This window comes from Calypte anna, chromosome 26, assembly GCF_003957555.1.
Source record: "Calypte anna isolate BGI_N300 chromosome 26, bCalAnn1_v1.p, whole genome shotgun sequence".
NCBI lineage: Eukaryota > Metazoa > Chordata > Aves > Apodiformes > Trochilidae > Calypte > Calypte anna.
In genome coordinates, this window is record NC_044271.1 from 4,552,078 (window position 1) to 4,568,644 (window position 16,567).

At 48.0% G+C, this 16,567-nt stretch overlaps 1 protein-coding gene across 1 annotated transcript in view; it reads left to right on the forward strand.

Moving 5' to 3' along the window:
- Window positions 1-16,567, forward strand: part of LGR6 (leucine rich repeat containing G protein-coupled receptor 6) — a 107,313-nt gene that overhangs the window by 56,000 nt on the left and 34,746 nt on the right. The window contains exon 5 of the mRNA XM_008499531.2: window positions 15,080-15,295. Coding sequence (XP_008497753.2) covers window positions 15,080-15,295 — 216 coding nt within the window. The remainder of the gene's footprint in view (window positions 1-15,079; window positions 15,296-16,567) is intronic.

The window sequence follows — 16,567 nt, forward strand, 5'->3', positions numbered from 1 at the left end:
CTGTGGCTGCCCCATCCCTGGCAGTGTTGAAGGCTGAACGGGGCTTGGAGCACCCTGGGCTCATGGGAGGTGTCCCTGCCCATGGCAGGGGGTTGGATCTTGAATATCTTCCAAGTCCCTTCCAATCCTAACCATTCTATGGTTCTATGATAAGAAGCTGAGGATGTGATCCTGCTTTTCCTTTAAGGTTACTGTATCCAAAGCAGGTTTGTGCTACTGCATTCCCTAAAAATCACATCACATAAATATTTGCAGTTTTCCTGCATATGGACCCACTTGCAATCAGATCCCGGTAGTGCTGCTGAATTTAGGGAAGGTCTGTTTGGGAATCACCCAGATGGTGTGGACAGCACTCCCGAAATGCTTGTGAGAACATTCTGAATTTGGCTGAACTACTGAAAAACTAACCTTAACCCTAACACTTAACTTCAGCCCTACTCTTACTGTGTCTGTTTATCACAGAAATGTTGGCTAGAAGCAGTTCCTGGGGGTCTCTGGGCCAGCCCCTTTCCTGGAGCAGGACCCTCACCAGTTGGTGGGGCAGTTGCAGCTTTTTCTGACTGTGTCTGGAAACCCTCCCAGCACAGAGCTTACTTCTTGCTGGTGCCCTGACCCGTGGCTGTTCTTCCTGGGGAAAAAGCTTTTCCTCCAGTTCAACCTAAAATTCCTGGAGAGCTATTTTATTCTGGGCATTACTCTTGATCACTTGGAACCACCTAGAATATCTCGGCTCCATCATCTTCATCTGGGGGGCACCTGCAGATCTCTCAGCTTCTTCTCTGCTGGGTGAAACCACCCCAGCTCCTTCCACCTCTCCTTGTGGGGCAAGTGCCCTGGGACTCTGCCTTGTTTGCCAATGAGAATCCATCTGGTTTCTCTTCATCCTTCTTACACTGGGCAGCCCCAAACTGGGCACAGTTCTCCATGTGTGGCCCTCCTAGCACCAAGTAGGAGTTTCTGTAAACAACAATTTAAATATTAATTTGCAATGGGAGTGTTGGCTGTGCAGGATATGAATGTTGTTTCTGCCAGGAGACATTTGAAACATCTGTTGCTGAAACATGGTTGGCACAAGGTAGTGGCTATTATAAGTGTGTTGACATCACCACCAGTGCCAGACTCGAATCCCCCCCTCTCCAGGGATTAAGAGATTAGGTTTTTTCCCAAGTGATTCCCTTTCAAGGGGAATGTGACATGGGAAGTCACTGCAATTGTTCTCTGAGACAGTTATCCTCCAGCATGTGAAGAAAAAGATGGTGATTTGCACTTTCTCCTCTTTATACAGAAACTATACAACAGGGAAACCTTGGGCACCATGAAAGCCAGAACATTTGCCCTGCGCTGGGCAAATGGGGACATTTCTGAAGATGTACAGTGTACCCCAGGGGACTGTCCCACTGCTGTGACAGTGAATTCAGCCTGAGTGTTCATCCTGTGCTGGTCCCCCAAGGGTTGTTTGCAAAGTCTTGTAATTCTCTGTCCAGCTCATGTTGAGATGCTCTTCCACAGACACCTTTTCCTTCTCCCTTCATCCAGACAGGGAAATGCTCCATGGAGAGAAATGAGACCTGACTTGAAAAATAAGAGTGTGGACAGCTCTGCTCTGGAGCCAGTCTGAGAGAAGTGCCTGAAGGGACTCCAGGAAATCTGGGGAGGGACTTTGGACAAGGGCCTGGAGGGATGGGAAAAGGCAGAATGGTTTTGAACTGAAAGAGGGAAGATTTAGATTGGTGATTTAGCAGGTGGGCAGGGGATTTGGACCAGGTGATCTTTTGAGGTCCCTTCCAACCCATAAGTTTCTATGATTCTATGTCACTCTGCTTGGTTTTTACTGGTGCTGCCATCACTTCTCCAAATGCAGTTTCTAACCTCAGGGCAAGACCCTCCACTGCAGAGCTTCATTTTTTTATCTCTTTCAAATATCTAAGTAATTTTCCACAAGTTTATGAGACTCTTGCGCAGTTGTTGCCAGAAAATGATCCATCCTGGAACACCCCTAGCTCACCCAACCAGCATGGTTTCCAAGCATTACTGTTCAGGCTAGCTGAGACCCCATGTACTTGTGCTGCCCAGAGACTGTTTTCCGTTTGGCAGGGAAAGTGGCTTTATGGAACATCCTGACAGTTCATGAGTTACTGGACTCGTGTGACACTTTGTGGAATATTAACTACCTGCTTTGCAAGTTGGAGGCACATGGTAAGCAAGCAGGACAGCTGGAGGAGGGGGTAAAGACAGGAACCAGCATGAGTGTGGTCACAGTACCAGCTAGGAACCTTGCAGCAATTTTAGGAGTCTCTAGCAGCAGGAGCTCACCATGCCCAAAGGAGAAGAAAATCCATGCAGAAAGAAATTCCAATGAATATTGTCACTCACAGAACAGAAAGAGAGTTATTCCTTTTATTTATCGGGGAATAATGTACAGGTAGGCAGGGGTCTCCTGTCCAGAATGATCAGGAAGTCAGTGGCACAGTCAGAGAATGAACCCTGCTCTCTGGAGTACCCCAGGAAGCTTTGTACCCCAGTGGAGCCCTCCTGCATCCCTCCCCATCCCCCCCCCCCGTGTGCCTTCCCACACAGAGGGGTTTGTGGCAGCTGGAACAAAGAATTCCACTTCCAGGGAAGGAAGCAGCAGCTCCAGGGCCTGGGTCCTGCTCTCACATCTGGCTTTAGAAGTCTGGAAACAAGGAAAGAGAAGCACTGGCCCTGTGTCACAGAGAGTGTTGACAAAGCTTTCCTTCTGTGAGCCTCTGCCATCTCTTCCCTTCCCATCTGGGTATCTTGAGGATCTATCTGCAGGCCAGGAGCCTTCTCAGAGCTGCCATCCCACGGGCTTCATGCGTGCAGGGTTCTCATGGCAGATGTGGTGTCACCCACAAAGGACATATTGGGCAGGAACCAGCAACAGGAGGACAAGAGTCTTAACTCACCTAGAAGAGGTTCTCAGGAAGCCTTAGTTACTGAAGCTTCAGTCCTTCCCAGGCCACTCAGCATGCCAAAAAAACTGACTTTAGATTCAGTGTAGGTGAGATGGGAGGGTGCTCCCCTGTGGATGGTCTCCAAGAGGTTGTTCCCATTGCCCAGGCTGCTCTCCCTTTTCTAACCAAAGAAGATGCAGTCCTGAGTTTTGGCAAATATTTCAAATGCACTAACAGGGCCTTCTCCTGCAAATTAACACAGGTTCTGGGAAGCCTGGCAGACCAGCTGGGAGTTTCCAGTCATTCACCCTCACTCTGTGCCAAGGGCACTCGTAGGTCTAGGACACCCATTTCCGTCACTTCATGTCCTGACCCAAAGCTTGGCTGCTCCAGCTTGGCTTACAGTGGATCCCTGGGTGTTCCTCATCAGGGACTTCATGTGGTTGGGGCCACTCCTCTGGAGTGACATCCACCTGGGGTTCCAGAGGTGTCCATGACTCACTCTGGCCCATGGATGCCAACCAGCCCAGGAGGCAAGTGTCAAACCCACCCAAAATGCTCCCCATCCCTGTCAGACAACCCACACCCCTCATCACAGGTCCTGTGAAGCTGCAGCCATGCCAGGGGGCCAGAATCAGACCTGCCCTGCTCCCAGTCAGCTACAGGATGTGGAGGCATCACTGCCTGGAGCCCAAGCTGTCAGGAAGGAGACCTTGGCAGAGCTCTCTGGATGAATAAAAAAAAGGAATTTGGATTTCAAAAGAAGATAATACAAAGCTCTGGAGACTCAGCCTCCTACCAAGTGTGAGGGAGCTGCTTCCCAGAAGGCTTGCTTTATCTGGGAAGCATTTGGGAAGCCCCGTGGGGAGGATTAGAGAGAACACGCACCCCTGATGGCAGCTCTCGGAGTGCCAGGGCTTTACGTAATGCTGGGATCCAGTTGTGATCCCCTGGCAGAGGATCTGCTTACCAGTGGTTTATAGGTGCAGTAACAAAACACCTTAATGTGTATTCTGGAAGAGTCGTGTGTCAGTCTAATTAACGACTTTGTGGTTTGTGAGCACTTAACTGAAGCAGATGGGCACTATGACTGTTCCTCTGCCAGGCAGAAGGAGTCCAAGGTATTTCAAAGTGAGCAGGTGCTATAAATTATAATTACCAGGCTTGCAGAGGTAGAAAAAGCAAAGAGAAACCTGATGGATTAAGAGATCAAGATAAAGTCTTGGGTTTTCTTTTTCAAATACTTATGGAAAGTGATTCGAATGGCTGACTCTTTCTGGAGCTTCTGACAGCTCAGCACTTGGGGAAGGTGCTCAGTGTGTGCCTGGGTGGGTGCTGGTTACAGAGGGGGAAGGAGGGATAAGTGCCAGAAGAGTGTCAGAGCTTTTCCAGCATGGTCAGCCAGATGGTGGCCTCAGGACAGGCATCACAGCTTCTCTACCCTGGCTTTGAGGCTCCAGGAACTTCAGACTTCCGAGCTGCCCAGTGCAGCTTTTCCAAGGTTACCACTGGAGTTCAGGTCCATAGTGCCAGCCTGTGTTCCCAGTGAGGTGATGGGTTTCTGCTCTACATTTCCCTGATGTTTCCTTCTCCACACAGGGGAGGAACTACACTCATAGCTAATTGCTGGGATTTGGGGAGACTTTGGCCAGGACAGGAGCATTAGGGCACAGCAGCATAAGCACAAAGCTCCCAGAGTCACATTTTTCCATGCTGGACCATGGCTGAGAGAGTTCCCTGGGAGGCAGTTCTGGAGGACATAGGAGCCCAGGAAGGATGAGCATACTTTAAGGAGGTAATTTTAGAGGTGCAGGAGCTGACCATCCCAAAGTCATGGAAAGCAAGCTGACAAGGAAGGAGATCAGCCTGGCTGAACAGAGAGCTTTGGCTGAAACTCAGAAACATGAAGAAAGTTTATGTTCTTTGGAAGAGAGGACAGGCAGCTTCTGAGGATTACAGAGATACAGTGAAGATGTGTAGAGAGAAAATTAGAAGGGCCCAACTGGAATGAAACCTGGCCACTGTGGTGAAAAATAACAATAAATGTTTCTATAAATCAACAAGAGGAGGGATAGAGAGAATTTCCATCCTTTTTTAGATGCAGAGGGAAACACAGTGACCAAGGATCAAGAAAAGGCTGAGGCACTTAATACTTTCTTTGCCTCGGCCTTGAATAGCAGGACCAGTTGTCCCCTGGGCACACAGCCTGTCTCCCCATGTGGTTTATGGGGTGTTTCCCAGTAGTCCCAGTCCTTTAAGAGCACTAACATTTTTACTGCAATGATAAAGCAATAATACATTTTCAAAAGCCATTGTCATTTGGAAAAAATGCTTGAAAGAAAACGCATCACCTTTTACAGGAGCAAAAACTCTGATATGTTCCCTGTATCCTTTGTAGGACCCAACAAACAGCTTCACTCATCACTGCCCCTTGTAACTCTCAAAGAGCAGCCATGGGATCAGTTCTGGTGGCATTTGGTATTCCAACAGAGGAACCTGGGCCAGGTTTGGAGCTGGGATGTTGAGTGGCTGGGTCCAAGAGGCTGATGTCTTCGTGCCTCTGCTATGACTGGAGTGCTAGATCCTTCCCTCATGGTGGGTGATCCTCGGATACCACCAGGAAGGAAACCAAATTCTTCTGAATCATCCTCCATGGCCTCACCACACAACCTTCCTTCTCTTCTGCTATGCCAAAGTCTTCCTCAGGCAAACCAGGTGGTTTTGTCTTCTCTGACCATAGCCATCCTGATACCAATCATCTCAGCTACTCAGCAGTGCAAAATGAGCAGCATCTCCAGAGAGTGAATCACCCGCTCTTGTCTCAGAACCCTGCCTGGGGGGATGAATCACTCTCTGGAGGACTCTGGTTTTCTCTTCTAGCTATGAAAGGACTCTGTGGGAATAAGGTTGGGTGAAGTGTGTCTTTTGTACCCCTGAAGAGCAAAGAAATGCCCCTCTTGCCCGCACTTTTAGCTGGCAAAGCCAGATCCCCAAGCTAACACACAACATCAGAGCATGGGCACCAAAGCAGAACTGAACACCATGGTCCCAGCTCACACTTGTGTAGCCCTCAGAGAAAGCTCTCAGAGGACATCATCTTGCCCAAAAATTCAAGTTCAAGGATCAGGTCACCCACTAACCAGAGAGGGATTTCTCTGCACTCTGGAGATGGAGAGATTTCAGTTTATAAGCACTGTTTTGGGGGCAAGTCAGGAATGAGAAAGGCTTCTGACATGGGAACTGGCTATCATCACATATAGGGCTTTTTCCTGTCATAGGGGAACACAGCTGGTCTGATTAGAGCCTTTTCTGCTTAGGAGTAAAAAGGAATGAAATGCAATGTGATATCCCATTACAATGACCTCAATAGCTTTGTTTGAGAGGAAGATTTAGAGACCACACACAAACTGTTGAATTTCAAGGAGCAGTTCTCTTTAGCAGTGCCCCAATAAATCCCTACCTCCATTACTCCCTTGCTTTGATCACAACAATAAGATATTTTGAGCTTTATGTAAAGGAAATGCTGGTATGGCTCATGAGTATCCATGCTGTAAAGAATCCCTGGATTCATCTCCCAGGAAGAGGAGAGTTGTGTTGCTTATCAGGCTAATAGCTAAAAGTTTACTGAACTTCAGTTATGGTAACACTGTGTGGCAGAACTGGAAAATAATACAGAAAAAAAGGTGTCTGCATAGATCTCCCCTCAAGAATGGTCAGCAGGGACAGAAACTCTGCTCCTGACTGCATTGGCTGCCTTGCCTGTGGACAAAGCATGTGAAAAGCAGCTCTGAAATTACAGCTTCTAAAATTCCTTCCTAGAATGTGTAGAGGGGAGACTCTTCAGTGCCCAGTGGCCATCACGCCCATGATGATCCTCTGAGTCAATGCCTTTCTTGAAGGCTTCACTTTCTAATTTTCCCCTTCATTGAGCTTCTGGTTGGCAGCAGCTGGCAGGGGGTGGTGATGAGTGACCCCCTTGTCATGCCCCAGCACCTCCAGGATTCACCAGCTGGGCTCACAAGTGGTCATAGCACAGGTTGGCTTGGGCTGTATTTGCCTGGCAGCAATTGTACCTACTCAGCTTGCTCTGTACTTACCTCCAAACTTTTCTGGTTTGGCTTCTGGCAACCTCATGCAGCAATCAGGAGCTCCATTTGGACAAACATTCAAGAGATCATTCACACCAGGCTGAAACTGGGAGTGACCCTTTCCCTGCCCACCCTACAGTGACGGCAGTGCCCACCTCCCTCTAAGCAAAGGTCCCTAAGAACAGGGTCTGACAAAAAGAGAAACTTCATTCCACCTCTCCTGGGTACTGCCAGCTCCCAGATCAGGCTGGAAAAGCTTTCAGGAAGAGGCCTTCTCTCATGCTGCCCTCCCAGTGCCCAGAACATTATAGACACTGAAGAAACAATAATAAGCTCAGCTCACACTCTCAAGCCACAAACACACTCTTGCATCTGAGTCAAGTAGTGGGTTCCAGTGTGTTTTTGCATTGACCTTTCTCAGGGGGACTCATGAGCCTTAAATCACTTGGTGCTCCCTGGTATGGACCCACTGAGGAAGGTGGGCAACAGGTCCCAGAGGGTACACAGCAGACACAGCACATGGCAGGAAGATAGGTCCCAGATGTTACACACAGTAGATGCGTCAGTGCAAAAGGACCCCAGATGTTACATGCATTGAATGTGTAAGCACTCCTGATGAACCACAGAGCAGCCTCAGGTGAACTGGAGATACAAAGGCAAGCAAGAAATAAATTGTATGTTTAATCTGGCACCCATTTTAGCCAAATGATGTGATAGACATAAGCAAAATTTTAGGAGCAGGAGGAGCGAGCCCTGTGCATGGCAGGAGCTATCAATATCTTCAGGTATCTTCAGCAACAGGAGCTCAGTATCATGATCTGTGTGGTCCCTTCTAGCCCAGGCCATAGATGGTGCAAGCAGTCTTTATCCCAATAGATCCCAGCAGTGCCAGCCACTCTTTGAAGGAGGCAGCTGCATAACATCTGTCCAGCTGTGGGTCACTGGTGTTCACTGAGAAGTGATGCACCACATGCATGACCATCAAGGCTCTCAGCAAAGGCCTTTCCCCAGAAGTCTATGAGCTATAAGAATGAGGATTATTTACTTTGTAAAACAAACCTGGTTACAATGGATGGACATGAGGGGTCCTATGGGTGCTCACCCAGCACAAGGAGGCACCCAAACACACCAGGGCCCATAAACAAGAGGAGGCCTCCACCTGAGTGTCCATCAAAACATAGCCACCACCAATCCAGCAATCACTGAGTCAAACACTGCTGTGTGGACACCTGGAGCCCTATCTTCAGGTCAGCTCATCAGTGGAGAGTGGATGGAGTAAGGCAGACATGAACCCAGATGTGGCAGTCCTGGACAAGGACCTCGGGGCAGATCTGGTCTGGATTTGGTCCTCATGCATTCAAGGTGTGAGCTGAATTTTATGTCCCAGTACATGCTTGGCCCTGGGAACCTCTCAAGGCAACATGGCCTGTTCAGAGCTCCCCTCCCCAAGAGCAGGACGGGAGCTCCATCTGTCCCCAAGAGATTCCCTCCCTGCTCTTTTCCAGCTGCTTTTTTCCAGACATTGTGTTTCCCAGTAAGGATGCAGGACCCAAATTGCATGCTGGACCTTGAGCCTGCTTAGCCTGCTTAGCCTGCTTAGCTTTTTGTGCCTTCTCTACCTCCCTGTGTCTTTCACCCTGGGCCAAAGGGGCAACGCTGGGCAGACAGGGAAGAGGCTGCTGAGGGAATCAGTGCAGCACTGGGGAGCAGCTGCCCAAGAGTCAGCAGTTCCTGTAGCTGCTCAGAGATTTTGGCAATCCTTCTCCTACGGTTCTGACCTTAGGGGTTTTGGAGGTGTCTGCAGCTGTGGATAACAAAGCCCTCTTGTCTGTACCCTAGGCACTTTGTGTAGAGTCTGGGTATGGCTCTGATTTCATTTCCTGAGCATCCCTCATGGAGGCTTCTCAGATGTACGTATCCAAGTCAGGACTGAAGACTCATTGGAGTCCAAATGGAGACCAGCAAACTTTTCCACTAGGTCCTGTTCCACAGCCAAATTGGGAAATGTTTACATCTTGAACTCTCATTCACTGCCTGAGATGGTTTTCATGAGAGTTTTTAGCCTGGAAATGGAGGTAAAGAACTCTTGTGAGTCTTGCTTGAGGGCTTTGAGCTCTTGTGTGGCAGGGGCAAAGATCCCAGGTATTGGAGCAGGGCTCCAGGGCAAGGCTTTATCTGTACAGTAACGTGTCAGACCCACTGGTACGACCCCCAGCAGGGACATCTTCAATCAGACCAGGCTGCTCAGAGCCCCAGCAAGCCTGACCAGGGATGTCTCCAGGAACAGGGAACCTTTCTGGGCAACCTGGCCTCGTGCTTCACTATCCCCACTATAAGAAATTCTTTCTAATGTCTAGCCTGAATCTGCTCTCTTTCCATTTAAAAGCATCACCCCTCGTCCTCTCACTACAGGCCCTACTGAAAATCTGTCCCCATCTTTCTGATTGCCCTCCATTAAGTATTGAAAGACAACAGCAAGGGCTCCCTGGAACCTTCTCTTCCCCAGGCTGAACAACTCCAACTCTCTCAGCCTTTCCTCCTAGGAGAGGTGCTCCAGCCTTTGGATCATTTTCATGGTCTTCTCTGGACCCACCCCAACAGCTCAATTCTCCCATTCTCTCTGCAGTTTGGTATCACCAGAAGGACATGGTTGTCAGAGGAGAAATTTTACCCAGTTCCTCACCTTCCAGGTTAGCACTGCCATCCCCGACTGCCTTCTTCTACCCCACTTGGTATCAGTTGATGGAAGAAGACCTTGCTCCTCACCTGGGTCATTTGGGCAGGATCATGGACCCAGAACCTCCTGCCTCTGTGTATCTGGGCCCCATTGGGTGCTGTGCCTGGCAAGGAGAGCAGCAGTGGTGGAGCTGGCTTGCAGCCTGGTGTGGCAGAGGGGGAGATTTTACCTTCCAGCAGGGTGGATTGCAGGGCACCAGGCTCCCTCCCTGCACCTTCAGCTCCTTGCACACTGAGTGCCCAGGCTGCTTGAGGCCAGGTTCTGACTCAGTGCATCTGGGAGTTTTGCCTGAAAAAAGGAACCCAGGTCTTGGCCCCAGTCGTGAGCAAGTTATCAGAGAAGTTGAGCTGCAGTGACATCATCTCCTTCTTATGTTACTACAAGGAACTTAGATCTATTATGGGATAGGAGGTAACTCAATTGAGCCTTTCAAGATAAACTCAGACAGGAAGAGAGACATGAGTGCCCGGGGGCACCAATTAGACATTTCTGGTGAGATCATCTCTGTTCAGCCAAAACACACAGTGCTGGGGACTTGGAAGACAACAAGCACCTCACTCCTTGAGAGGGGTGGGCAACCAGCTCCTCCTCCCACTGTTGCCAGGTCAGTCCCAATACCTTCCAAGATCACAGCTTTCTCTCCAGACTGTCCTTTCTTTATGCTGTTGGCAGATAATCAAGATGCAGAGGAGCTCCCTGGCTTGAAGAAGGAACAGCCCAGCCCAGTACCACCCAATGCTGCATAAGATACAACATAGAATTGTTTAGATTGGAAAACACCTTTAAGATCAGAGTGTCCAACCCTTCCCTCATGCCTGCCCAGGCCACCCCCACCCCATGTCCCTCATCCCCACATCTCCAGGGCTCTGAAACCCCTCCAGGGATGATGGGGACTCCAGCCCTGCCCTGGGCAGCCTGGGCCAGGCCCTGACAACCCTTTCCAGGGAGAAATTCTTCCCCAGCTCCAGCCTAAACCTTCCCTGGCACAACTTGAGTTGTGCCAAAAGTTCCTCTTGTCCCATCCTTTGTTCCTTGGGAGCAGAGCCCGACCCCCCCTGGCTCCAACCTCCTCTCAGGGGTTGCAGAGAGCCAGAAGGTCTCCCCTCAGCCTCCTCTGCTCCAGGATCAACACCCCAGCTCCCTCAGCTGCTCCTCTTATCTTTGGTGGCAAGTTTTTGTTATCCAGGGATATAGTAGCCCAATATATTGCAAAAAATGCTGGTGTGCTGGTGGATAGGGTGGAGATTGAGGTTCCACTGTCCTGCTGTGATTGGGCAGTGGAGAAAAATCAGGAATTCTGTCCTGCAGAGTGCTTAGTGCAGAGTTTGTCCAAGGCATCCAGACAGACATGACAGACAGTATTGGCTCCACTGTGTGAGGAAGAAAAGCAGTAAAAGCTGAGGTATTTCCTGACAGGATGGCACTGCTCAGGGAATAAAGATGACACAGACAATGCCTCCGACCAAAAGTCAAGGGACTTCTGATGTTCTTCTCAGGCAATTTCTTCTCTCGCCATCCTTGTAGTCCCTAAACAAGAAATTGAGCAAAATCTGAGCTGATTCCAGGCTCTTTCAGATTTTTTAACTAAGTGTCATTCTGGAGTCGTCTAAATGCCTTACATCTATCAGCAGTAGATGCAGATCTAAACCCAGAAGCAGATGATAATTTTCATTTGCTATTGTTCTTGAATGTCCCACTTAACATCAGCTCCTTCTTCCCGCATCTCTCGGGACGATGCTCCGCAGTGCCTTCCTTGAGCCTGTGAAGTCACTTGGAAATCCAGTCCACAGAAACACCAGGAGAGCAACTCTGTGATCTTCTCTCCAGATCTACAACACTGCTTTACAGGAGGCATGAGATGAAGTCCCACTTCTATGCCATCCAGCAGCTCTTAAAAGAAGTATCTTCCCCTGTAAGCAACAAATGGGTTAATGCTTGCAAGGAAAACCAACTGAGTGATTTGGTGAAATAAAGTCTTAAAAATCTCCATGGAAGGTGAGGAGCCAGCCCCAGCCTGCACTGTCCCATTTACCCACTAATCAGCCCAATTATCTCAGGTATAAATCATAACACAAACCACTTGCGGAGCCAGAGTCACACACGGAAGAAAGGAGAGAACTGTTGGGTTGGTTTTTGTTTAGTATAATTGATATAATTACTAACAACTCTGTGCCAAGAACTTCAGCTTTTCTGCTTCCAGAAGAGAGTGGAGAGCTGTCTGAAAGCCATAGCAATTAGCAATCCCCACATGCACAGTTTTTATTAGAAGGAATACACCTCTATTCCAGAAAGACCCAGCAGGTCCCTGAGGAGCAGTTAAACAACCCAGAGATTTTTTGGCCCCAGGAGCACAGCCATCACTCAGTCCCTGCTCCCTCTTCACTTGGTGGCGATGCAGAGGCACATCAGGAATCCTGACCCTTGTGCTGCCTGTGAAATGCCTTCCCCAGGATGTGTTCTTGCTCCGAATGTCAAATTCAGAGGCTCCAGATCCAGGCTTTCGTCCAGTCAGGCTGCTGTAGCTGAGGTTGCTCAGGACCTTGTCCAGCTCGTTGCAACCCGGAGAAATTCTCCCTTTCCCTCCAGTGAGGAATCTGCCTGGGGTCTGGTTTTCACACCCTGGAGCAGATGAAGGCAGCAGTTATGTGGCTGTTCTCCAGGCAGTGTCCCATGGACAATGACCCCGCTCATCCCAACACCCCTCATTGCCATCAGGCAGACCCTGCAAGAGGGGACAGAAGACTTGGGGTTCATTTGAGTCTTGCAGAGCTGATCCCTCAATGCCAGCAGGGTGTGGAGGCATGGAACAGAGCCTGGCTGGGACCTGCAGCGTGTCCACAGCCAGTGGGCACCCCAGAGAGTTAACAAACTCCTTGGATGAAGCTCAATTATTGTCCCTGTGCTAACCAAAGGGATCTGTAAAGGCAGGGAGGTGTCCATGAGTGTAAAAAAATTCACAAAGGACGCATGCTACCTCACTGGCACTTTTCTCATACTCATGAACCCTAGATTTTTTAAAAATGCCTTTCCTGAGCATATGTGGAACAGCCATGGAGCAAACCCATCAGCACTAAAGCACCATCACACCCAGGACAAACTCCATCTCAGCTCACATCTCTGCCTTCACCCAGTGCTTCATGATGATTGTGGGACATAAAATGAAGCAGCATGGGGTCCACCTCACTCCCAGCCCTCTCTTGGTCAGTTCAGTCTGGTGTACCAGTCCTTGGCTCTGCTTTACCATCTCAATTTCTGAAAGTTTAATTTGGTTTTGGAAAATGATAACTATCGTCAGTGGATATTTTCATTGTCTGGTCTTTAATTAATTAAAATTGAAACAGAGCATTCCCATTAAAACAATTTTCATTAAACATATAGGGATTTGGATGAAGAATGTCTCTGAGAAACGCAAACAGTACTTCTGCTTTTTTTAAAACAGACTACAGTGCCAAAAACTAACAGAATTCTTATGCTGAAAAGGGAATGGGAAAATTAAGAAAAGACTAATATTTCCCACACAAGCTTTAATTTTGGTCAAAAAATTCTTGCTTGTCCCAAAACATTCTGATGAAATTTTTCTAATAGAGTCTTTAATCTTGTTCTGAGATGCCGCAGGGTTTGCTTTTCTACTCTTTATTCTTTGGATTTGTCTTCATTTGTCTCTCATTTGATGCTACGCTCTGATTTGTCTGTAGTCCTGGTGACAGAAGGTGAATTGAGGCAGACCTTGCAACATGCCCACTCTCTTCAAGAGGAAAATATGCACTGTCTTGTGCCAGCCCTCTGAGCAAAGGTGGAAAAAACACCATGGGAACTGAGCTGAGTTTTGGGTGTGATGAGCTTTTGTCATCCTCAGCTGAATCAGTAGAGCTGACTGGAAAACTCCCAGCTGAGCAGCCTTGCACTAGAAAATGCCCTTTGCAGCAATGCATGTGTCCTGCAGTTTGGAAAAAACACAACATAGGGATTAAATCCATCATAGGCATCATTTCAGAATTATGCTGTATCAAGAGCTGTCCTCTGTATTTCAGCTGCAGTAGTTGAGGAAGATCCCAGGAAGGTGAACTTGGGAATATTGTCTGAGCTATTTGGACAAGGGTCTGGTGCCAGGGGCAGCAGTGTCTGGGTGTCTGCTTGACTGTGCAACTTTCATATGGTCAAAAATAGTAATTTTTATAGCATATTCCTTGATGGAGGATTGTCTATTTGAGGGCTGGGCCATGACAGTTTCATTAACTTCCTTCTCTCATGATTTAATAAGAGACAAATTGCTTTCTCTAGGTAATTTGCATTCAGAGATCTTTCTTTTAGATAGCTTGGAAAAGTCAAATAAGATATGTTGGCCATGAATGGAAATCAGAACTTGCTTTCTCCCTGGTATAATTGGTTCCTGGTATTTCATCCAAATTTGAAATCTTTTCCTCTTATATTTTGGATTCTAAAATGTACAGATAACACATTGTATTCTGCTCGCCATTGTTGAAATAAGAGATTTTAAGAGAGATGGGTCTCACACATAGTTTTTAAGCTTTTTTTTTTCTTTGCCATAATAAGCTTAATAATTTTTGGCTCCTCATTCTGTTGCGGAACAAAAACAAGTCTTAAAAATCAAAGTTTCTCACCAAATTAAACCTCAGATTCAACTGCCTCAAGGTTTCCATGATGATTTAAAAAAAAAAAAAAAACCAATTGGCAAATCAAGGAGAAAGAAAGGCCTGAACATGTGGGGTACAGAGAGCGCAGGCTTAATTGCTGCCTCATGACATATGGTCTGACTCTCTCATTGTGCTTTTGCAGGTAGATCTGGCAGTTCAGATCAAAGACAGTACCCTGAGCAGGGTTGCCACATATTTCACATTTCCAGACAAATCCTTTTCTTCTGGAATGGAGTTTTGGCCCCACACTTGGCTGTCCTGCACATCCTGCCACAGTGGGTCTGAGCAGTCTGTGGGGTGCCCCAGTTAGGGCTATGCCTCTGCAGATCCATGGCCCCAGGGCCTGCAGCTTTGATGCTCATTTTCAAGAGGGGTGACTGCAAGCCACAGGTGGAGACTGCCCAGCTGGTGGGTTACTGGGAAACAACCTCTTCACTTAAAAAGCTGCCATCAGCTGGAAGCACTAAATGAGCATCAAGCAGGGATCACCCTTGGTGGTGGTCAAACCTCTCCAAGCAGAGGCAGGAGCCTTGCATTGAGACCTCCTTATGCTAATCACTATTTACAGCCTCACCCAATCTCCCTGCCCATCAAGCCATCAGCATCAAAACTCCCTTTGCATGCACTATGGGCAATGTCAGCTCTATCTCTGACTTCTCCCCACCCTTTTTCTTTCCCACTTAGACGCCTGGATGCAAACCTCATCTCTGTGGTGCCTGAGAAGAGCTTTGAGGGGCTGCTCTCCCTGCGTCACCTGTGGCTGGATGATAATGCTCTGACGGAGATCCCTGTCCAAGCTCTCAACCACCTCCCAGCACTTCAAGCCATGACCTTGGCTCTCAACCAGATCTGGCACATCCCTGATTATGCCTTCCAGAACCTCAGCAGCCTCGTGGTGCTGTAAGCTTTCTCTGCTTCTTATTCCCTCTTATTCAGCCTCTTATTCACAGCTGGAACAAGGTGCTGAGTGTGCCTGGCCAGAGATCCTCCTGGGGAAGAACTGGGGGTCACTCCCCAAGAGCAGCTCCTTGCAGACAGAGGTCTTGTTCATCAGAGTCAAGGAATCCCCAATGTTTGATATGAAATGCTAAAATGGCCTCTGTCTGTTTTTATCATGGTTTTCTCACTTTTTACTGCAGAGCCAAAAATCTTCCCAATATAATTAAAAAAGAAAGCTTTCCATCTAAAAAAAAAAAACAAAAAAAGACAAACAAAAAAAAAGTCCTGTATCTGTAAACAGAAAGATTTTTTCCCCTGATGATTTAAGTAACAAAAAAGCTTCTCATTTCTATTGCTACCTCCAATCCTGTACTACAGGAATTTCTACCAACATGGAAAAATAAATGGAACAGCTTGCAGCCAGGTCAAAAAAGCAATTTTATTTTTTGTCTTGGAAAGCATACCAAGAAAACCTTTGGACCAATATGATATATTTTGACCAAAAGGTCTAACTTCAACACTGTGTCCAAGCCTGTGAGTGCTTAGCATGACTGTGCTATAGATGCAGATCCATTCTCCTTTGCTGTGATCACAACTCCCCAGAGCACGTTGTTGTCCTGTGCGCATTACAAACACCTTTCTGACAGCATTCAGAGCAATGCAGAGAACAGTGCTGCTCTCGGGAGATCCATGGGCCAGTAGAGAAACATTTACCCCATGGGCAGTGAGAGACACTGAAGCACTCTGCAGCCTGTGATCAGAAAACAGAGTTATCTTTGGCAATGAGTCCTTTTTGTCAACAGAGGCTGAATAGTATGTAGCTATCAAAAGGAATTCTACCCATGCAAATCAGGTAATCATCACTTTTTTGGTGTTGACAGCAAGTTCAGGTGTGATTGCCAACTACTTTAGAGCTCTTGTATCTCCTTAGAATCACAGAACCCCAGACTGGTTTGGCTTGGAACAACCCTGAAAGCTCATTTAGTTCATCCTCCCTGCCATGGGCAGGGACAGGGACACCTCCCACAGCCCAGGGTGCTCCAAGTTTCAACACTGCCAGGGATGGGGCAGCCACAGCTTCTGGGGGCAACCTGGGCCCAGGGCTCAGCACCTTCACACCAAACAATTTCTTTCCAATATCTCAATTTCACTTCTTTCAGTGTGAAACCATCCCCCCTCACCCCATCCCTTGTCCCAAGTCCCTCCCCAGCTTTCCTGGAGCCCCTTCAGGCA